This window comes from Syngnathus typhle, linkage group LG4, assembly GCF_033458585.1.
Source record: "Syngnathus typhle isolate RoL2023-S1 ecotype Sweden linkage group LG4, RoL_Styp_1.0, whole genome shotgun sequence".
NCBI classification, from domain to species: Eukaryota; Metazoa; Chordata; class Actinopteri; order Syngnathiformes; family Syngnathidae; genus Syngnathus; species Syngnathus typhle.
Genome location: NC_083741.1, coordinates 9,106,910 through 9,130,729, shown reverse-complemented (window position 1 = coordinate 9,130,729; position 23,820 = coordinate 9,106,910). Strand labels below are relative to the sequence as shown.

The 23,820-nt window shown below is 41.3% G+C and overlaps 2 protein-coding genes and 1 long non-coding RNA gene across 3 annotated transcripts; 2 read left to right on the top strand and 1 right to left on the bottom strand.

Moving 5' to 3' along the window:
* The first annotated feature begins 99 nt into the window (after nucleotides 1-99).
* gas2b (growth arrest-specific 2b) lies at nucleotides 100-12,743 on the top strand. Its single transcript, XM_061275944.1, has 7 exons — nucleotides 100-339; nucleotides 997-1,106; nucleotides 1,377-1,518; nucleotides 1,924-1,987; nucleotides 2,225-2,699; nucleotides 2,788-2,895; nucleotides 11,366-12,743. Exons 1-7 carry the CDS (start codon nucleotides 123-125, stop codon nucleotides 11,564-11,566), a joined length of 1,317 nt encoding a protein of 438 aa, XP_061131928.1. The 5' UTR covers nucleotides 100-122; the 3' UTR covers nucleotides 11,567-12,743.
* On the bottom strand, nucleotides 12,216-22,532 carry tmem276b (transmembrane protein 276b). The gene is made up of 4 exons (XM_061275948.1): nucleotides 22,145-22,532; nucleotides 20,665-20,778; nucleotides 17,390-17,527; nucleotides 12,216-15,757 (listed from the first exon to the last, which is right to left on the bottom strand). Exons 1-4 carry the CDS (start codon nucleotides 22,530-22,532, stop codon nucleotides 15,510-15,512), a joined length of 888 nt encoding a protein of 295 aa, XP_061131932.1. The 3' UTR covers nucleotides 12,216-15,509.
* Nucleotides 22,533-22,546: 14 nt separating this feature from the next.
* LOC133152396 (uncharacterized) lies at nucleotides 22,547-23,179 on the top strand. Its single transcript, XR_009714125.1, has 2 exons — nucleotides 22,547-22,685; nucleotides 22,750-23,179. It is a non-coding gene; the product is annotated as an uncharacterized LOC133152396 (long non-coding RNA).
* The last annotated feature ends 641 nt before the right edge of the window (nucleotides 23,180-23,820 follow it).

Here is a 23,820-nt window from a genome sequence, read left to right as displayed (position 1 = left end):
AGCCTGGTAAATCAAAAAAATATAGAACACATTTGATTGATACAGCAGCATGATGAGTCAATGATAGACTAAACCTAAATGGTTTCCTTTTAGGACTTGCGAAAGCTGATCAAAGCAGAGGTATGGATGAGGATGTGGAATCCACGAACACGAGGGCCGAGAGTCCTTTGAGCCAGCTGACGGGGTTGGGGATGAGCTGTCTCCTCAGTCAGAAGTATCGCCATTGTGGGCCAGGCCTTGCCAGTCCTCAGGAGTACAACCAGTGGCTACCATGCCGCCATGATGCCAGTCTCCTGCCGATGAAAGAAGACTTGGCTCTTTGGCTCAACAACATCATGGGTGAGATTATGAACCTTTGGATGTGGACCCTGTGAAGCCAAATGCCTTGTCAAATGTGGACCTGGTCCACAATTTCCTTACCAGTCACAATTCTGAACTGGTCAATTACTTTTTCGGTCATGCTTCCAATATGACGCCATTCCATTTCAAATCCCGACCAAAACACTTCACCCTCTCTGACAGAATCACTGAAATGATGAAATTCTCGTCTCTCAATTGGTCCATCCCATTTGTTTTGTTTGGGTTAATTCAACTTTTATGAGAAAATGCCCAGCAACCAAGGAAACAATTGCAACCGGCTCACGAAGTTCTCGCGTAGACATCAGTTTTACAAATTTTCAACCTACACGTGGGTGTTTTAAATTCTGCTGAAAATCGTCCAGAAAAAGCCCCAAATCACGAGTGAGACTGAGAGTTCAATTTTAAGTTTAATATTCAAAGACAGCATATTTTATTGATACATTTTATAGGGTTGCTGTTTTTCACTGGAGTCAGCCGGGATAGGCTCCAGCACACCTGCGACCCCCGTGAGAAGAAGCAGTTCAGAAAACGGATGGATGTTTATGTTCAGTCTTTGCAGATATCACTGTAGGGATGTTCTCTTTAAAACACACAATTTCAAAGGAAGGCCATGTGTGTGTGTGTGTTTGTGTGTAGGTGTGGACGTCACCGCTGACAACTTAATGGACAGACTGGACAATGGTGTCATTCTTTGTCAACTGGCACAGTTTCTCCAAGACAAAATGAGCCACAACAGTAATGGAAAGGTGCTGTCCTGGAAAGAAATATTTCTTTCTTAAGATCGGTGTCTTTTATTTTAATCAGTCTAACAAAGTACAACTTTTCAAATAAGTGCGTGATGTACGGGATATGAAATAACCATTAGCCACAATTCCCTGACATACAGTCATTTCCACCACAATGATACGTACTGTTAACTAAACAAAAGTAAAATGAAACAGGCATTTGCTGGAAAAAGATGATTATCTCTGTACCTCTTTAATGAATGTGTCTTCTCTTAATGTGATTTGGTGCAGCCCGTCATCAAAAGAGTGATTCATTGGCGGGCTGATGCTACTTCAGGATCATTTTTTGCCAGAGACAACACCGCTAACTTCCTCTACTGGTGCCGCAAGATTGGCATTGACAGGGCCCACCTTTTTGAATCTGAGGATTTGGGTGAGCTAATCGTGTGTATTTTTGTGTGTAGAGTATAGTGCCAAAAAAAATTGCTGCCATGATTGTGACATTACACATCCTTTTCCCGTAACGTAGATCAATGAGATTATTTTCAATAGATTTTGACGTGTGTACCGGGGTATGTTGTTCACGTGCCATCTTCACAATACCGTCAGGTTTGTTGTGTTCGGATCGGCACTTTGTTTGATGTGAAAGTAGTGAAGGAGATGAAGCATCCATGCCCTCATGCCCTCAGATGCACATTCAAAGGCCTCAGAAGTTCCAGCTCTGCCTCAAAGAGACAGTGCACTTGACAAAATATGTCCCCGTTTGCCAGAGACACATTTGTTCTATTTTTATCTATCCACCCTCTTCGTTTGTGTTCTTTACATGTGCTGTGTGAAGTCCTCCATAAGCAACCATGGGAGGTGTGCCTATGTCTGATGGCGCTGGGACGCATGGCAAGCAGGTAACTACGTATATAAAGTGCTCCAGCCAAAATCAAGATCATGCAAAGTGACAATGAAAGTAAAACTATAGATGTATGATGTTATTTATCGTCAATTTCCTGTATAAGCTCTGGTATATGTAGTTACGTTGTTTGAATCTATAGCTGTAAAAAAAAAAGCAACGGCATTCACTTGTTATATTTCTAATCGTTAATTTGGATGACCTTATAAGTATTGCCATATTTTCACCTTTTTAGGTATGGAGTTGAGCCTCCAGGCCTTGTGAAGTTGGAGAGAGAGATAGAAAGGGAGGAAGGAGGGAGTACCTCTCCATTGTCCCCGCTACCCTTCTCCTTTTTTCCGGCCCCAGAGCTTTGCTCACGCTCACATTCAAGCAACCCTCCGAGCCCGCCCCCTCCTTCTCCGCCGGTGTCCCTCACTCCAAGCTCCATCTGCCTCTCGGAAGCCCACATCACGCCCCTCGCGTCTGATCTTCCATCAGCCGCTGCAGAGCCTGTGCCCACATGTTTATCCCCCCTGCAGTCCTTCCTCCCAGCTCCAAACCTCAGCACAACCACAGCTTCAACACAAACCTCTTTGTGCTCTCCTGACACATCTGCAACCTCACAAGGCCAAACGCAGGTGGGCATTGCTGCAAGATCCCCCACACCCTCCCGAGCACCAAACTCCAGCAGAAAAAGCACCGACACCAGTAACATTTTGGATGATGGGGTACGCCTCATTCACGGAGCTTGCTTACATTTTGGACGTAGCATGTCTGCAGTACATTAACACCATGTGTCTGTTTAACCTCTTTCAGGTGAGGATTATTATTGAGAATCCGCCCTGCAGCTGTCCAAACAGGTTCCCTGTTGAAAAGCAGCCAAGAAGCTGTTATCGTGTGGGGGAAAAACTTCTTTATATACGGGTAAGGATTTTTTTGTTTTGTTTTTTTAGATTTATACTCACCAACCATCCCCGTAAGCTATTCAAGGTAAGACAGGCTAAAATAATAAAAATGTGAACATTGAAATACATTAAATTAAAGCTCAATACTCAATACAGAACACTGTGAAACAGCTCAGCCCCAAAAATCTTTGCTTTTTGGGATGAGCATATCATCTAAAAAGGTAAATAATCCAACATTGTGTCTGTAAAGTCGAACTGCTACCTTTTTTGCCATTATCTGGGATGGAGATGTTGGTGCCTTTCAGCCTCTCACAGTCATTCACCACCTGTATGTTTCAATACAAAAGCTCGAGGAAAGGCCTTCTGGGAGGCAGGGTTGCCTGGCAACGAATAAGACTGTCGCTGACAATGATTTTATTCAGAACACAGACCTTCAACTAAGAGTTCAAATCTGAGAGGGAAACAAACGCGCCTCTTGCAGGTAGATTTTACAAAGATGTGGCTTTTGTGTGCAGTTCGAATGGCAGCCCCTTTGGGAGTCAATGTCCTTCCATGTGAGAAGACGTCTCATTGTGTACTGGATGATTTATTTCACTCACGCTAAGATCCATCAAACTATATTCATGCTTCAGCCTCGCATGTTAAATGCGGGTGGCGGGGGGGCATTTTATTTTTCAATAACTTAGTATGATAAAAATACATATTAAGCCTTACATGAAAGCTATACTGATGTGTGTGCATGATCTTTTTAGTTTGCTGCAATGGTAGTAGCCTTCAATCTTCTACTGCTTGTGAGAAAAGGTAAAAGAAGAAATAGGATGTTGTGGTTTCTTCACCTTTTATTAAATTTACTGTTAAGTTTTACACTTCTGCGATAGCATGTTTTTATAATCTGATTTAAGAATTCTTGTTCTATGAAGGACTATGGGTCAAAGACCGATACAGCGTTAGCCATTTTCTATACTGGTTGTCCTCATTTGGATTGCGGGTGAGCTGGACCAGAGGGGCAAGAATGGTACACCCAGGAGTCATTAGCACATATTGCTTAGAAACCATTACACTCACATTGGGACGATTAGGAGTCTTCAATGATCCTCACATGCATGTTTTTAGTATGTACGTATGTTTTTAGTATGTACTGTAATACTTGGAGAAACACCATGTAAGCATGGGGAGTACGTGCAAACTGCATAAAAACTTTAAAAAGGCTTTCTGGGAACGGTCTTTCTTTGCAAAAAAACGTGTGTGCACGTGCGGCTTATAGTCCGGTGCGGTTTATATAAGAAAACAACTAAAATATCCCCCAATTTTAGCTGGTGCGGCTTATAGTCCGGTGCGGCTTATAGTCCGGAATTTACGGTATTTAGTGGTTTGTAAATCTTAATGGGAATGCCATTGACCAAGCAATGTCTAATTGGTAATCAATGTTGTCAGCCTCAGTTTGTTGAAAATAGAGATACAACTAATAGCATAAATTCAAATGAGTTTCGATGTCTCATCGTGAATGCAAGGAAGTGAGGTTGAACATTAAAAAAAAAAAAGACACTATCAGTTCAGATAATCAAATAGCATGTTTTGCTTTAACAGATTTTTTCCTTCTGCTTTTTAAAAACTTTTCATTATGTTTTGGGCCTTTTGCCCATACAATATCTGTTCGTCTTCTTTCCTTGTGTTTTCTTATCTTCATTGGAGCCATTTAATAAAAACAGAATCTAATTTTAAATATTTGAACATAATAGAATTTTGTCTGATACAATATTTCAGGTTTTCTATCTACTCTTCATATGTAGCACCTCAACTTTGTGCTTTCAGTGAGTGTTCAGCCATAACTCCCCAAGTGTGGGCAGGACTTTCATTACCTTTTCGTCAGCTTTTGACAACACAAACACTGTGCTGCTGGAGCTGCTGCCCATTGACCCTGACTCCATCTATCACGTGTCACACAGCTGTCATCATGGTTGGAAACACACATACCATAAACCCCAATTAACATACACCATGACGACCCCCCATTTCTGGACACACCTTTGAAACAAACACATATTATTGATTTGCTGGGCAAAGTCATTAGTGAGGGGTTTAATCGGACAGCTTGTTAATGAGCAACTGAGCATGACGGCCCCTCCTCATGTGTAAACTTTCAGCCCCCCCCCCAGCCGTGTCCATGTCCTTGGGGGACTATTCAATCATGGTGGCCATGAAGGGCTCAGCCATTCTTTGGTGTTAAAAAAGAGAAAAGCTTTCCTTTCTTCTCTCTGCCCAATTAGGCTCTGTGTAGCCAGAACACATTCGCACTGTGTCATTGACAGAAAAGGCGTGTGCAAGATCATGCCACATTCATTATTTATTAAGCACATTTGCTAATAAGGTAAACCTAAGGACAGTTGAGCAATAACGCGTTTGCATTTTGGGCTCAGCTTTATGGCAGAAATGACCTAATCACTCTCTTTATGCTCGAGTGACCTTTGTTGAGGGATAATAAGATATATAGGTAAAACTTTGGTGCACGGTTGTCAACGCATTTATAATCTTTTTTTTATTTAATCTTTATTACATTCGACTTTAAAATGGTATGTAAGAATAACCATTCAAATATGATGCACGCAGATGAACTTCCTGCGCCTTCCTGTGTTCTGCAATCCTTGTCTGGCACTCTTGAGATGAGAGAGGAAGGTTGTCACAATGTTATAAAACTAAACATTTACAGTTTACCCTGAGGAGAATTTGACTTTCACATTTCATATCTGCCCCAAAACCACAAATGGTAAGCTCAAGGTAGCACTCAAGGAAAACACAAGTACTATTTTATTTTCACATGACAAATTGGCCAATAATGTTGAGATGCCCACATTCACATTATTTCTCTTACTGTAAATTTTATTAGGGTCCAGGGTTCCCTCTTGCCTCAGAAGCTGTGGCAGTACACATAAACACACTTTCTACTGGGGTAGTAGACAAATCCAATCATTCCACCCCGACCGGTTTTGCTGAGGAAACGGTGCCGGTTTCAGATAATTCTACACGTGTAACAAATATTTACTATCAGATTCCCACGGTCGTATCAGCCCACCGCGCTAACAAACATTTGAGAGGTGATGTCAGGCTTAGAGAACACAATCTTACTCGCATTTCGTATAAATATCCTTCGATAAATACGCACCCGGATCGACCAATTACACTTAAACTTGGTTTTATGAATATTAGATCGCTTCATACGAAAGCCATTCTCGTTAATGATCTCATCACAGAACATAATCTAAACGCTTTTGGTCTCTGCGAGACCTGGTTAAAACCTAATGAACTGATGCCGCTTAATGAGGCCTCGCCTCCAAATTTTGTGAGCTCGCATGTGGCGCGTCCTCGAAAAAAGGGTGGGGGTGTCGCCCTCATCTCGAATTCCGAGCTTAGTTTTAGGCCTCGTTCGATCAACGTATTTAAAACATTTGAGGTTCTCATTGTCCGATCCACCGCTTTACCGTCATTTTATCTTGTTGTTATTTACCGTCCACCCGGGGCTTACTCTGGCTTCCTGGATGAATTTTCAGAATTTGTGGCTGATCTCGTAACCAATGCGGATAATATAATTATCATGGGCGATTTCAACATCCACATGAATTTACCGTCAGAGCCACTTACTTCGGCGTTTCAGACTTTAACTGATACCTTTGGTTTTACGCAAGCTGTACAGGCAGCAACGCATAAGAATGGAAATACCATAGATCTGGTATTATCCCGAGGACTTGCAACCTCAAATATAGCAGTACTGCCATACACTACTGTTTTGTCTGATCATTACTTAATAAAGTTTGAAATTATAGTTCCTTGTCAAAGACAAGAGAGCAATCAGCATTATAGGAGCCGTCATTTCAACTCTATGACTGCAACTGCGCTATCTGAAATACTGTCGCCGGCAACCACTAATTTTCTCACATACGCCGACTCTATTGATAATCTTACGAATGAATTCAATGCGACATTGTTAAATGCCATTGACTCTGTGGCGCCGTTACGTCTGAAAACTCGCCGTAGAGTGCCTACTCCATGGTTCACAGATGAAACGCGTACGCTTAAGCAATTATGTAGAAAGCATGAGCGCAGATGGCGTCTAACCAAACTTGAGGTTTTCCATCAGGCATGGCAGGATAGCCTCCTGAAATATAAAGATGCGCTTATCTTAGCAAAAACTCGATATTTTTCGCAAGTTATTAATCTCAATAAAAACAATCCGAAACACCTATTTGATACAGTGGCAAAGCTGACTCTGCGCCAGCCGACCTCCGATAGTTCCTTCCACTCAGCTGACGAGTTCATGAAATTTTTTGCTCAAAAGATTGAATCCATTAGGGATGAGATCAAGAATAGCATTCCAATCGCTCGGTCGAGCACGCCGTTTACCAACGCTGATGATCATGCAACAACCCTCTCAACTTTTAAAAGCGTGTCTCTTGAAAGGCTTACACAAATTGTTAGTGCGGCTAAACAAACAACATGTTTACTCGACCCTCTTCCAGCCAAACTACTTAAAGAATTATTTCAAATTTTAGGACCGTCCGTCTTAAATATAATCAATCTGTCTGTCTCCTCTGGGATAGTGCCAACAGCCTTTAAAACCGCTATCATTAAACCGTTACTTAAGCGACCAAATCTTGACCCGGACTGTCTCAGTAATTATAGGCCAGTTTCAAACCTCCCATTCATAGCAAAACTTCTTGAAAAAGTAGTAGCGCAGCAGCTTATTGATTACATGGTCGCCAATAATCGATACGACACTTTTCAGTCTGGTTTTAGAGCTAATCATTCCACTGAGACAGCACTTGCGAAAGTGACTAATGATCTCCTCGTAGCTATGGATTCAAACATTTCGTCTGTACTGTTACTACTCGATCTTAGTGCTGCCTTCGACACTGTAGACTTCGATATTTTATTAGGGCGTCTTAAAAGTTGTGTTGGTATTTCAGGGTCAGCACTAGGCTGGTTCCATTCCTATCTATCAAACAGGACGCACCGAGTGGTCCATGGCAATGCGTCCTCGGAGCTCTATAATGTTACATGTGGTGTCCCACAGGGATCGGTTCTCGGACCAATTCTTTTTAATATTTATATGATTCCGCTTGGGGACATAATACGTAAATATAATATCAGTTTTCAATGCTATGCGGATGACACCCAATTATATATGCCGTTATCGATGACAGATCCGCGGGATTGTTGTAATCTTGAGAAGTGCCTTGCGGAGATCAAGCAATGGATGTCTCTCAACTTCCTTCGTCTTAACCCAGATAAAACTGAGATGTTGATAATTGGTCCAGCTCGTTATCAACACTTATTCAAGGAAACCGCTATAACTATAGATAACCGTACTATCACTCAAAGCGATACTGTAACTAATCTCGGGGTAATATTTGACCAAACTCTCTCCTTTCAAAAGCACATTAAGAATATAACCAGAATTGCGTTTTTTCACCTTCGTAATATTGCAAAGATTCGTCCGATCCTTTCGACCGGTGATGCGGAAACTATTATACATGCGTTCGTCACGTCGCGCCTGGACTACTGTAATGTACTATTTTCGGGTCTTCCTAAGTCCCGCATCAAAAGTCTACAGTTAGTACAAAATGCCGCTGCAAGGCTGCTCTCTCGGACAAGAAAATTTGATCACATTACCCCAATACTAGCCAACTTACATTGGCTTCCGGTCCATTTAAGATGTGACTTCAAGGTTCTTCTATTAACCTATAAATCGCTGCATGGCTTAGCGCCTTCATATCTCGTCGACCTAGTTGTTCCTTATGTTCCGTCTCGTAACCTTCGTTCGCAAAACGCTACCCTTTTAGCGACACCGAGGGCTAAGAAAATGTCTGCAGGCTCTAGAGCATTTTCTATTCGGGCTCCAGAGCTTTGGAATGCCCTACCAATGGATATTAGGACTGCTACCTCAGTAGAAACATTTAAGACACGTTTAAAGACACATTTCTATGACATGGCCTTTAACTAACCTGTAGTGGCCGATTCGGCTGGAGTTTGTTTTCTCTCCCTCTCCACCCCCTCCCTCCCCCCTCCCCGGCCGGGGAGGTGGTTAGGTGGTACCCATGCTGACAGCGGCTATCTGGATTCTCGTGGCCAATTCAGGATAGGGGAACTGCAGCTCAACCTCCTCGAAGAGCACTGCCAGGACAATTGAGGGCTCCTTTCGGCAGCCCTCTGCTGTGACATGGACATCCACTTTTTATTTAATTGATTTTCATGTTGTATCATTTGTGCCCTCTCTGCATCCATTTCAACCTGGTGATCCTGAAAGGGGGATCCTTCCATCTGTGGTCCCTTCTCAAGGTTTCTCATTTTCCCCCTGCTAGGGGTTTTTAAGTTTTTCCTTGCCCTTTTGGGAGCTTAAGATCAGGGGATGCTTTGAGAATAATTGTCAATTTCTGTCTATGTGAAGCCCTTTGAGACTGCTTGTGATTTAGGGCTATACAAATAAACTTGACTTGACTTGACTTGACTTGGATTTGGCTCAAGTCTGACTCCTACTGGCAGTTGTTTAAATCCCATCTTTCTCCGGTGACCCCATATTAATTTTTCAGCAGGACAAGATGAGTCAGTTGGCCTAACAGTGTGGACTCAGGGGAATGCAGGAGATGCTTTAGAGGAAACAGACGGAGCAGGTTGTGTCGGGGGAAGAAGGAGCTTTATTGCTGACCCACAAATATAGCTGCCTGTGTGATCGTTCCAAACAAATCCCATCCCCCACTGCCCAAAAAAGCACCAATCTGCTTTTTTTATATACTATGTCACGGGCCTTTTCAGAACGTCAGTGCATGACACACGTGCATACACGCACGCACGCAGGCACACACATGCACACACATGCATGCACATACATGCACACACACGCACACACAGACGCACACACACAATATAAACTATAAAAAACACTTCTTTGATCCATGTGTTCTTACTGTATTTCTTTCTTTCAGGCTGTTGCCAAAAGTGAGAATTACCCAAAGCTTACTGGTTCTTTTTACATTTTTGTAAATATCTGAACAAACTAGTTAATAACATTTATGTTAACTTTAATGTTGAGGACCACCTGTGTGAACAAAGTGGGAGTAGTGACCAATTATATCCAGCAGATAGAGCTGCAGCTAGTGAAATCATATTCTGTAATACCACAAGTGTTTAACTCAAGGCCTATGGGTCTGGAATTGGCTCAACACAGCCGCTACAGCAAGATATCTGCATTTGATTCATAATTCTTACTAAAATCGGTATCCATCTTATTTGCGTGGATTTTTGCCATGACTTCCAGTATTAAGTAGAAATGGCTTTATTGTTTACATAACTGTTTGCATGAGTCCACTTTTGTATGACAGTTACAATGTGGGAACATTAGTTGTTGCATCTTAAAAGAGAAAACATTTCAATCCAGCCTCTGACTACCTTAGGATGATATCAAAAAGTGACTAGCAACAGTCTCAGTATTTGCATCCAGCAACTCTTGTCCGGTGTGCGATGGCATCCGTAAAATTATACAGGCAATTTGTAATGCACCCATTAAAAAATAAAAACATGCACCAAATTTTAGAAATCAAAGCAACGCAGTTATTTTTCTATGAAAGACCATTCAGTGTAAAAGACATCCAGCGGCTGTAAATCAGGAAAATGGTTCACAGAGAATGTCAGACTTGACCCCTGTCAACCTTAACATTCTAATCTGGACTGTGTCAGATGAGATAGACCGTGCCTCGGCTTCCTTCCACGGCTGCTTAAGTCTGAGCGTGTGCCATTGATTTTTCATCCCATACGTGTGACACGCTTCCCCAAACATGAGGGAGGGAGGAGCGGGTGCGCATATCTGCTTGTGTGATCACATTCTTAATGCTTCCTTAATGAAGGGTTTATTGGCCACAAACCAAGAAGGGGGGGCTCATGCTGACAGGACAATAGCCCGCTTTGCAAGCCCTCCCGGGAATGTTAATGTCTCCTGGGAGTTGTGACTGTGCGATGGATTCATTTCAATCCCCCTTTAATTTTTGTCCTGGCTTCATATTGTGGCAGTAGTTGCCATGGCAGCACTCGGGTTTTCATGGTGAAGGCGTCTTGTCTGTGAAGGATGTCTCGAATCCGAGACAGCGGCCCTTTCTGCAACAGCTGCCCGCACGCACCAAGGCTACACGGTTTTATTGAAAAATAAAAGGGCACGTTACGTGGTTTGGGTGCGGATGAAGCTTTGTGCGTCACTGCTCGTGTGCGCACGCGTGCTCATATATGGATTAGTCTGTCGCGTGAGCTCAGCTGGTGGCACGAGGCGCTCTTTTATTTGGTATAATGAGATTTTGACAAAGCTATCTGAAGATCATTTGACTTTCATGGAGACAACTTCATATGCAAGGGAAGCTTGTAAATATTAGATTGGTGTGTTTGTGTGTGTGTGTGTACTCACAATCTATAAAAAATGTGGCAATAAAACATTCTTTTTTTCAATATCACAGATGCTGAATGAGCGTCACGTGATGGTGCGTGTGGGTGGAGGCTGGGAGACTTTTGTAAGCTACCTACAGAAACACGACCCCTGCAGAGGAGGACCGATGGGCAGATCTGTGATCAGGGGCTGTCGGGGCAGAGTTAAGCCACTCAATTTGAGCATGTCACCTGACAGCTACATGGTGGTCAATGCCCATGGAAAGAAATAGATTGTTCGACTGCTCGTTTGTATTTTTTTGGTACGCACTTAATATTCCAACCAAATTGTACAAGTATAGTCAAGTAAAACATTTATTTCAAACAGGAATGTGTCCCATTCAACAGTGGTGTAACAAACTACATATTTTGTATAGATTAGCTGCAAATGTCTTACATTACTTGGATTGATTTAGTGAGGTTACATTCACAGATTGCATGTACAATAGTTTGATTTTGTGTTTTATTTATATATGTTATTTGAATACCCACGATTCACAGTCTGAAACTAATTATATGCTTTACTTCATCAAATCTGTTGACTTTTTGAGTGCTGGAGTGTCGTGGAAGGAAGTTATGCACATTAATGCTGCAGGATGACAACTGGTGCTGGTGACAACTGGACATTTGAATTTTATAAGAATAAATGTATGATCATGTTATATAGAAGAATTTGAATCTTTTTCTTGGACTTCATGAGCAGTCATGCTAAAAATCCCAAAACACGTCAGTTTCCCTCTAGGTGGCACTATGTGCTCAGTGAAAAAAATACCATCGCAATGTTCTGGAAGAAACTGCAATCCTAAATACACGACATCATCGTCACGCATTACACAAGACTTAAAGTCATTTTGAAGCAAACTAAACAATGGAAACCAGAAATCTAGTAATTACATCTTTTATTTCGGTAAAATAAATAAAATGGACAGTTTAATACTGAAATGTACTGTAATGAATTCATGCATGTCAGTTATGTCTTCTCAGTCACCACAAAGCACCTGCAGTGTGAATTGAACTGGTACAAATGTAAAAAAAAACAAAAATAATAACTATGCTACTGAAATGGCAGCTTTTCCGCTGAACACAGGAAATTGAAAATTGAGAGTATGTGCATTTGATTCCGAATAATAACACTGCTGAAATGAACAGCGGACTCAGCATTCTTATAGTTATTTTGTCTTGAAACTAAGTGATAACGTAAAAAATTCCCGTCTGTGCTGTCAATTTATATTTATCAAATGCAACAATCTGAGATAGGGGACACAAATTTGTGCTTAATCTTCATGTAATATGTGATATTACATGTAATAACATGTAATAAGTTGTAGCACATCAGATAGAAAAAAAAAAGTGGGTCAGACTATTACCACAAGAGTACACAAAAATACATGTGTGTAATATTGCTTCCATTTTGTCAACACATTTAGTCCATACAGTAATACTTGTTACCGGCCAGTTTGGGTGATGGTCTTTAAAAAAGCAAAACACTCAAAGGTATTCTGCGTCAGATGACTCGTGAATGGTGCAAGACAGTAAATGTTCATGATTTATTCCTAACACACATCTTCTTGTTACTGCCATCATATTGTCACAATAAAAGATTGAACTGACTTTCCATAAATACACAATGTGGTATAAACCCATAATATTTGTAAAAGACACATCAGAGTGTGCATTACATGCTCGTATCCTTTTTGATGCCATGTGTGACCGACCTAGCAAAAATACTTTGTAACTTTGCTCTGACTTTGAACGGATCCAGCCATGTGCAAAGATTCAACAAGACACTGAAGATACACTTTTCTGTCATGCTTCATCTAACCTCTTGTAGTGGTTTGGTAACGCGAAAAGGACATGAACACACATCATAATGCCTCACAATCGGTCATGTGACGCATCTCACTAAACTTTCACACTTTAGGTGACCAGGAGGCGAAAAAAACATACACCGGACTGACACAAAACAAGCTACTGAGCCTCCTTCCAACTTTAACAGCCCCTATTCTTTGAAACTCATACACTTGAATTGATCAATTTTCTAATGGATCTTGTTTTGTACAAGAAACTAATGCATGAAATAATACTTAGTTGCATGTCACTAAAACAGCTTTTTCCAATTGTGAGCTCGGAGCCCTGGTGAATTTTGGTTGGGTCAGTCTTGGTTAGTCATCAAGTACGCACACTTTTTCATTCGATGTGTCAAAATTTACCAGCTGGACTGCCAACCCAGAGTGATGACATTGCTGTGTGTGTCTTTATGTAAAGGTTAATACAACATAGTCAATCAGGATAGGATTTCAAACTAAAATACAATTATTGTTATCCAGTAATTTAAAATTTTATTTAAAAAAAAAAAGGTCGTAAAGGGCTTATTTGCAATAAGACGTCAAATTATCTTAAAATTTCTTGCATTCCTGAACAGAAAACCAAAAATAATAATGTGCTTAAATTAATTTCTGACTTCCCACTCAATAGCTGCCTCAAGTTAAGATGCAAGAAAAAGCTGAATTCAGTTTGGAATTTCTAATTTCTGTTTAGGCTACTGAAACACCTTGGTGAGCCAAATATGAATTTGATGTTGATGCTGATTATGACGATATGATTCATCAAAATGCTTCATGGCGCTGGTAACAATGCAAGGCGGTGGCAGTATAATATGCATTTGTTAAGCAATGTAGACCACAATGTTATTGTGTCTTGAACTTTGGTAAATTTGGGCACCAGGAAGTCATTTATAAACTGGGTCTTAAATTGAAAATTTGGAACCCTGTATTAAATCAAAATGATGCAATTTCATTCAAACAAGAGAATTATACTTGAATGAAGTGGTGGGACAAATCCTGTTGATTGTTCAGCACCTTTTGACTCAGATATGCAACAACACATTGAAAGTTGAAAAGATTAAAAAAAAAAAAAAAAAGGCCCTTGCTCTGTCAGCTGCTAATGATCCTGTTGAGTCAAGGTAGAATTAAGGAAACCCTGGCCAATGTTTTTAGACCTTTTTTTTGGCAACACAAAAACTCTACAGCGCTTTTTTCTTATTCCTAAAACAAGTACTTTTAAAAGGATGAGCATTTGCGTAAACAACCTTAGTCTGAATTTATCGCTGCAGTCAAATTTCTAAATTGTCTCTTGTCACATTCCATATCTGTTGTCTGCAAACAAGTTCTTGTCAAGTTCTTGTGCTCTTGAAGTCACAGCTCAGCAGTTACGCATTTGAGCAACAAAAACAACCTCAAAATGCCATCCTCTTGCTGAATCCTACAATGGATTCATCCCTCAAGCGCACATTTTTAACGCTATACTGCTGACCTGCACTTCCGTACTATCAGGCATCATTGTTTGAACACACGATATAAACCTAATTGAAAAGCTACTTTACATAAACGTTGTATCTTAGTCTACATAGAGATGCAATTGCACACACACAAATCTTTTAAGAGATGATCAGATGTTTTCTTTTTTTTAATGCAAATGTAGTCATCTGTATTATTATTTTTTTTGGTGCTGCCCACACCACTCGATTCATCCAGCAGAGAACGCAGACATTTCACATGGTCACGGCTAACGTTTGATATCATTGTGCTACACTAACAGTAAGCAATGGGCAATCATTGCCAGATTTTCTCTTTTTTTTTTACTTCTTTCATTGCAAACAGCAGCACACGGCACTCTGGTGAAAAGAGCAAGGCTGACAAGATGCTCTGGCCTCATTTTATGTGATTTGCTCTGTTTGGATGATCTCTCTCATGATTCATCAGCAGAAAATGAGAAAAATGAGGGAAAGCTGGTATCTTGTTTGCTTGGGTCTGTGTGTAGCAAATGGATTTAGGAGAGCACCATTGTAAAACAGTCACCTTCAGATTGCCATAAAGTCAACATGTCTAAAATGACAACATCAAAAACCTTGTGCTATCAGAGCTAAAGACGTTGGGTTGCACTCTTAGCGTCCCTGGACGTCCTTTAGGGCGGGTTCAAGAACTTGAAGTCTGTTAGCTCGTCGTCCCAGAATGTGTGCGCTATCACAACTCAGGCACAATGAACACTGAGAGGGATGGCATGTGTGGTAATATGGTGATGAGACAAAAATGGTCGTAGATTTTAACATCCAAGTCTTGAAGAGTGTAGTTTGTGTGCTCGGTGGTTGGTCGCCCGGCCTGGCCTGGCCCGGCCCTGTCACACGGTTCCATTCTCGTGCCTCGGCTTGTGGGATGCTGTGCGGGTCGGCGTGCTGAGGGACGGGGCCAAGGTGCAAAGGAAGCCAGCCAACAGGGTAAGACCGAGGCCGCCCCAGGCGCAGAACATGGACCAGCCATAGCCATGGCTGATGTCCTCAGGAAGGCCGTACATGTTCCGAGGGTAGCGGGATAACTCAAAGTTGATTCCGGCCACACATGTGCACAAGGAGATGATGCAGCATGTTCCTGTGAAGAGACATGCACACAGTCATTGAGCAGGATGAGTATCTTTTGGAAATTCATGGACTGTCAATTAGCTATAAAAAAAAAAAATCCTGTGTCTTGTGTGTGAATACTATGGAACCTCCATAGGCCAAAGGTTTTACCAAACAATCTGTGAACCTCTCATTGTACTTGCCATTGCTTGAGACATCCGCAATATAGTGAGCCTTCAACTGAGCAAGTGGGTTTTGGTCTGTGTTTGTTTTGTGACGCAACCACACAACGGTAATCCACAATCGAAGAAATAAGATTAATTGAATAACAATTCCATGCAAAACCATTTTTACCAAGCAGACGCAAATCTAAAAAGAATGTGTGACCGAGCACTGCCATAAAATGTGAAAATCCAACACTCTTCTTTAAAAGGTTTACAATTGCCTAAGATGTGACAAAGCACAACTTTTGTCAAAATGACGCTCAACTCGCTTCAGCACTTTTTTGGCACCAAGATGCAGCAAAGCACAGCGTTTGTCTAAATTAAAATACTAACCTCACTTTAGCATAGTAATTTCTTGGCACCAAGATGGCACAAGAGGCAGGGAAACACTACTTTTGTCTAAATGAAGCTCTCCAAATCATAGCACCTTAAAGCGGATGTTAATCAAAAGGATTATTTCTCTAAAACTGGTAATCTTCTTAACATTACATTTCTGGGATAAGAGTAAATAATTCATCATCCTTCGGGTGGCACCATGTTGGACAGTTTTTGTGTTAAACCGGAAACACACTTATTTCACCAAGGACAATCCGGCAGTATTTCCTCAGGCGGTGGGCATCTTTCGATGTCTGCAGCATGATGCTGCGGATGTTTTATTCCCCTATTCTTTGTGGTGGCGTGCCTTGGGGGCCGGCTACTGAATTTCCCCCCCGGGATGAATAAAGTATATCTATCTATCTATCTATCTATCTATCTATCTATCTATCTATCTATCTATCTATCTATCTATCTATCTATCTATCTATCTATCTATCTATCTATCTATCTATCTATCTATCTATCTATCTATCTATCTATCTATCTATCTATCTATCTATCTATCTATCTATCTCTCTCTCTCTCTCTCTCTCTCTCTCTCTCTCTCTCTCTCTCTCTCTCTCTCTCTCTCTCTCTCTCTCTCTCTCTCTCTCTCTCTCTCTATCCATCCATCCATCCATCCATCCATCCATCCATCCATCCATCCATCCATCCATCCATCCATCCATCCATCCATCCATCCATCCATCCATCCATCTATAAAAAAGTCAAATAAACGCATTTTAAGACTTACCATTGTGCTATGTGTGCCACATATAATTAGACATCAGAGTTTTGTTCATAGTGAGATTGACCTAAATTAATACTTATCTGACAGTGTCACATGTGACATCTACGTAATACAATGAATATGAAGTCACATTACAATCACAAAAATGTACATACGGGTACCACATAGTTCTCTGACAGTGTCAATCAAATGTAAACATTAGCGTCTTTGGAAGAGTAGCTTCTTTTTATCACCACTTGTACTGGATGTCATTACAATGAGCGAGCGGTCATAGTGTTGTAGCCGGTGGTCTGTGTTTGTGTAAATGCACGCAAATGTTTCCATTTAGTACCTCCCATGAGAAAGAGTAGCCCAGCTACATATTGCATGAGGTCATGCTGTTGGCAGCATCCCAGCACTCCAATTATCCAGCCAAAAACAATGATGGAGACAGCCATACCAACAAAGCCAGCCGTCATTCTTCTTAGATCTGCAAGAAGAGATGACAACGTTAAAGATGTATTCATGTGAGCTATCACTCCAATTATATTTGTATCTTATACTGTAAGAATACTTTTGTTATTGCCCGATACAAATTTCCCCTCTTCCCAAAATAAAACCCCAACAACCAAAATGATATTTGTTTCTTGGGGGGATGAAAATAAAAGCATTCCACAGTACATACTATGGAAACATATTCGTTTCATAGGACAGTGGTTACACGTTATGAACATTGTTTTTTTACTTTAGCCATTCTTTCCCAATACATCTTATTATTAGGGTCACGGGTGGGCTAGCGCAGACCTCAGGTGACAGAGGTGGCGTAAGCCCCTCCTCCGCTCCCCGAACTAGTTGCCAGAAGATCGCAGGGCAAATATTGACAACTACTGTATTAGTCACGTTCACAATCCTGGGCCATTTAGATGCTTAATTTAACCCATTATACATGTTTTGAGGATGTGGGAGGAAGTAAGAGTAGTCATGGAAATACAGAAGGAGACAATCTGACCGCACCGACGCTACAGCAAAATGAGCCTGTGTCGGAGCTATGAACTTTTGAACCTTTGAACTTTTACTCTGAGTACAGTGAGTCCTTAAAAGTGGTTTGACACGGATGGTTTGATAAATGTGTTATTTATGTTATAGTTATTTGAATAACTGTCAATATGTTGCGTCAGGCACATTCTCAGTTCCTCGTTTGTGTCTATGTAACGTTAGCATACAATATTGTTTAACCTGTTGTTGCCTATTTATGTCTGTTCTTGGTCTTGGATTTTGTCAAATAAAGTTCCACCAAAAATGCAACTTGTACTGTTGTATGTTTTTTTTCCTTCTTTATTATGCATTTTATGGCCGGTGCGACTTGTACTCCGAGCAGCTTATAGTCTGGAAAATACGGTAGTTGAGAACTATCCGCTGATTAGTCATTCGTTTAGCCAATGAAACGTTAGTGCAAACGAAACAATGAAGGAGGGAGTGTGAGAGAGAGGAAAGGGTGCCGTGTGTGTGTGTGTGACACTGATTGACAGACTGTGTGACACGACGCTGCAATGAGGACCAATCTGTCTGTCTCCCGATGTTTTGTTGAATAAAGTTGTATTTGTTATTGTCGTACTTCTACACTTGTGTAGATGCTGCTACTGAGTAGGAGGTGAAACAACTGATTATTTAAAACTGTGTAATTGTTAATTTTTTTCACATTAAACTTAATTTGAGTCAGTCAAATTTTATCTCTCAGGTCTTCCGGGGGGGGGGGGGGGGGGGGGGGTTGTGTAAAACCTTACATCAGGGGTCACCAAACTACGGCCCGCGGGTTAGGGTTAGGGTTAGGCCGTTTAATCCGGCCCGCCAACCCTGAATAAATTGTATTATTAAACTTTTTTTTTTTTGCTCATTTTGCCTGCAATGACTGCGTTTCCCCAGTAGATGGGGAAGCGCTCGCCTGCGCATTTACTACCGGAAGCCGTGTCAGAAAGCTCGGTGCACACTCACAAGTGCGTGTACGGACATGGCGCACTCGCGCTCTATTTGTATCAGTCCCGAATTTAGAGCGTGGGCTGTGACGACAGCATTCTTGTAATTTGCGCGCTGAGCTTTCAGATGCAGTTTTGCGCTAAAGCCACCCACAAACCTTCCCCTGGAATCCTTCCGTTAAAATGTCGCCCAAGTAAAGCAGGGTGAACAGTGCCGAGCGTTTAAAAGAGTTGCCAATTTGGCTCGACGTACGCGACGTGACGTTCAGCCACATGAACGTCAACATCTACCCGTCACAGATCGAGGTAAACGGACCAACACCTCGGATCTCGCCTAAGAATTGCCACAACAAATTTTACTCCAGACTATGACGCACTATCAAACTTTAACAAAAAAGACAGCAGTATCTACAAGCCTACTGGAACCTACAAAAGGATTATAAGGAAGGAACACAAGAACTTTAAGAGACTGCTCATATGTGTCAGAGAGGTTCTGCTCTGACAACTGAGCTGAACTTTTATCTGTTAAGATTGTGCATGGCACAACAGAAAGTTAATGTTCCATGGTTTTTTTTCTATGAAGAACCCAGAGAGAGTTATTTAGTTATTTATTTCCTGTTTTTTCTGTGAAGAACTCAGAGAGGGTTTAGTTATTATTTATTTCATTAATAGTGTTATTATTTGTTTCCTGACTTTTTTTCTGTAAAGAACCTGGAAAGGGTTATTAAATAACCGTTATTTGGTTATGTGTGGCTTTCTGGAAAACAATAATTTTTTTAAGCTCCCCTACGATCGTCACACTTTTTCTGTTACAAACTGCCACCGGCCCGCCATCAGAGAAGGGAAAGGTTATGTGGCCCTCACAGGAAAAAGTTTGGGGACCCCTGCCTTACATTGAGAACTTCACAACTGTAAGGGAAGCAAAGGAGCACACACATAAATGATAGAATTATCTTGGTTTGCGTGTTGTTTAAATTACACAGAGACTGTGTACTACGCAAACATTTAAAATTCAAGTGCATATCGGTAGGTTATTGATTTTGAATTTTTAAAAAGATTCACTTTTCTTTTTTCAAAGATTCATGCATTCACTCCACTTAGTTTGGGCGGCACCCACTGCAGGGTGACGTGGTTGGGCCCTGCGGAGCCCTCCAAAATTTGGCCTGGTTGCTAAGTGACCGAACACGAAGTTTTATTGTTGTTGTTTTTATCCTTGTGCCTTATTCGGCTGGTTTGGATCAAAAGGTAGGTTGCAACACAACAACAACAAAATGTAAAATGATGAATGACGAATCACGTTTCATTGGCCCACGGAGGTCTGAACCGGCTCTGAACACTTCACACAAGATGGTCCAGTGGCCCTTCAGACAAATTTGAACAATTTTCACCAAACAGCAGCAATGTGGCCACAGACCTAAAGAAGCTGATTGGACAAAACACTTTGCTTTCGATTAAGAACAGCATGGACAAATACGGAAAGGAATTATTACTTGAACTCCACAACAAATGAATTCTGTTTCCCTTAACACAAAGCATTGGTCGTCACGTATGTGCTCACAGCCAAGAAGCAGAATGCTGAATGTTGATAAAAAAAAGTTTTTTAAAATAATTTAAGTGACAATTAAGCAAGTTTTCATCAAAACCTGATACTCACGAAGTGCATGCCATTCATCCTGCCGTATGGTCTTGGTGATGTTGATGGGTAAATTCCGTGGAAGAATGGATGAAGTGTAGTGATACTTTACCGGGGTACATCTTTGAATTATTCCTGGTGAAACAAAGCAAGTGTGAGACATTGCACACACACACACACACGAGTTTTTGTCATATTTCAGTTTATGATTGCTAGGTTACGGCTGAAACAAAACACCTACTAAATCATATATTTATCACTTTAAATATTAATGAGTTATTGAGTAACACCAAACTGTCAACTTTGCAATGAGCAAATCTGACATCATGGAAACATCACTATACCAAACCCAGAGAGTGTGACTCATTTTCCCCCACTCTTGAGTTGTGCTTTTAACTATTTCCAGAAACCATTAGTGTTATTATAAAAAGTTGGCATCGCAACTCTGTAACCACAAAGACACTGAGGATGATTAGTGATCTTGTTCTTCATAGAAGTTCAATAATCTTTGCAATTGAGGGGAAAAAAAACATCTAAAAATTCCCTGATAATTATTAGACATTTGACCCAAAACACAGATATGTATCGCTGTGATAATTGTGATAGTAAACACTGACATTCCAAGCAAATACATTCAATAACCTTGAGTAAAATCTCTATGAAGGAGGAGTGGAGCTCTTTACAAGCCCTAGGCTTCGTCTCCCTCCTTGCACAGTTATTGATATAATAATAATATGTGCTAAACAATAAACTAACTAACTAACTAACTAACTAACTAACTAACTAACTAACTAACTAACTAACTAACTAACTAACTAACTAACTAACTAACTAACTAACTAACTAACTAACTAACTAACTAACTAACTAACTAAAAACATTGGTTGGTAGAGCCAAGACAGATGACAATGATTACTAGTTTGGCAACATTCTTAAAAGATTACAATGTCCTGTCACTGGTGAGCTATTTTTTGGAACCTTTCATAAAAATCATTATTTATTCAAACAAGCTGGCAGCCGGGGTGCAAATATTGTGTTCAGCATAAAATCAGAAGAATGTGTACATATTTGATTGTGATGATTCTTAAACAACTGGAGAAAGCTAAATATACATGTTTCTGCAGAGTAATTGATTGTCTGAGGAATTTATCGCTAAAAACACAATTGGTGTAGAGCAGAGAATGTGAGCTCAAAGGTTTGTTATTGTTTTTCTTTGCTTAGGCTCAAGGGGTGCACTTTTCTATTCCTGTCTGCACCTTTACACAGTTGTTATTGTTTTTAGAAGAGCTCCCGAAAAATGTGATCAACCTTTTGGGTGGAAGAACGCACCGTGGATGCTCTTGATGACACATCCCTATCTATTTTGATTGACACCAAAATCAAAATAAATACTCGTGCAGGGAGGGCCACGTTGTCAAACTAAAGATGCGAAGGAGTTCATAGCCGAGCATCGCTGCCTCCTTTCTCACAGGACAGGCACGGGAATGCTGCTCATGTTTACCTTTGTAAATAAGATCTTCGGTGTCAAGGTCGAATCCCTCCCGGTGACATTTCCTCCAAAGGCCGGACACCGTTGAGTTGAACTGCCGACTGCAGTGGGACTCCATCGCGGAGGCTGCAGCCACAAAGTGTCGCTTGCTCCTGAAGAGAGGAACAGCGTCCGGGCCGCCTCCTCTCCTCTTCGGAGGCATCTGGAGGGGGAGGTTGTGGTTGGAGATGTAGATGTAGCCCGGGTCGTTGCGTTTGTTCGCGTAGTTTTTACACCTCTCTCTGTGCCTCCTGGCGTCCGTCTCGTACCAGTAGTCGGTGCAGATGGCCATAGCGAGCAGCCCCAACGCGCAGAATGCCAGGAAGAGCCCTCCACTGGTTAACATTTTCATAGCGGCCATCTTCCCGACTCGAAGGAGACAGGCGAGAAGCTTCCTCCGGTGGCCGTGGTGCAGCCGGTGCTGGTACCTCTGCTGCCGCGTGAAGTCACAGCCTCACGCGGTCCTGCCCTTCGAACATGCTGACCGAAAGGCCCGCGTTGCACGGACAGGATGGTGCGGTGGTCTGTTTTGCTCCCCGCTTGATGCAATGTTGTTCTCACCATCTGTTGTGGTACAGGAGGAGCGGATGGATGGCGACCAGCGCTGTGAGGAGGAGGCTGGGCCACGGGATGTAGTACCGCACTCTCTCCTCCGGGCTGTCGGAACGGGAGATGGCGAGCATATAGCATGGATAGTCTTTCCAAAATCAATTAACCAATTAATTAATTTACCGTGTTAAGTTGTTACTTGGTACAATCTGTGTAAAATGATGAGTGTTTTGTCTCTGAAATAACCCGAAGATAAAGGGTTAAGTGAAGGGCTACATAAATGTGATGAAAACCCAGAGTGCAAATATAAAGTATGACTAAATTCTAACATTTTTCAAGATAATCACTCAAGCAAATCACATATTCACACTACTGACTTTGGTAAATGAAGCATGAGCCCAGTTTGACCCACCACACCTGTCTGTTTAGGGGTTTATAATAAAATGGGGTGGAATCCAATTGTTTTCAGTCCAGAGAGTGATTCAATTGATTTACATTTTGGATAACTCTACAGTAAACTTTATTTGCATAAGACTTGAGCATAATGATAGGTAATTGGCAGCCCATGATCCACATGCGGTTCCTGATCACAACTGTAGCAGCCCCCTAAAACATTTTCTGAAGTGACTTTTTTTTTTCATTTATATACAAACCCATGACAATCTTTAGAAACAGGTGAAAACCCATCACTTAATCCATTGGAAATGGGGGATATTGCACTCCCTACCCCTAAAAAAATGTGCAAAATTGTGAGGCTGGTTGGAGATCCTCACATCGGCGGATGCAACTTTAAATATGAGTGATGACTATAGGTTCAGATTATAAATTCAACATTCATCACTACGTGGCATATATTTCTTAGTTGAGTACGCAGATTCTTATGCTGCATTTGGGGAAGGTCGGAAGTGGAACTTTTCCAACTTTCCGCAAGGAAAAGTGTACAAGAACGCCTCTTTGAACTGGGAGGTCTGAGTTGCAAAGTCGGGGACAAAAAAGGGCTCAGAGTTCACAGACAGACAATATGACATCATCCGACAATGATGGCAACTCTATAGCACAGACAGACAATGGTAACTCTATAGCAAGAAAAACCTACACAC

What these genes read in the sequence shown, in the direction of transcription:
- gas2b (XM_061275944.1), top strand. Translation starts at nt 123, where the DNA reads ATGGATGAGGATGTGGAATCCACGAACACGAGGGCCGAGAGTCCTTTG. An exon ending in GCCACAACAGTAATGGAAAG is followed by an intron (nt 1,107 to 1,376) that starts GTGCTGTCCTGG and finishes GATTTGGTGCAG; the next exon opens with CCCGTCATCAAAAGAGTGAT. An exon ending in CTGGGACGCATGGCAAGCAG is followed by an intron (nt 1,988 to 2,224) that starts GTAACTACGTAT and finishes TCACCTTTTTAG; the next exon opens with GTATGGAGTTGAGCCTCCAG.
- tmem276b (XM_061275948.1), bottom strand. Translation starts at nt 22,532, where the DNA reads ATGGCCGCTATGAAAATGTTAACCAGTGGAGGGCTCTTCCTGGCATTC. An exon ending in CGAAGATCTTATTTACAAAG is followed by an intron (nt 20,779 to 22,144) that starts GTAAACATGAGC and finishes TTGTTTCACCAG; the next exon opens with GAATAATTCAAAGATGTACC. An exon ending in GCTACTCTTTCTCATGGGAG is followed by an intron (nt 15,758 to 17,389) that starts GTACTAAATGGA and finishes GTCTCTTCACAG; the next exon opens with GAACATGCTGCATCATCTCC.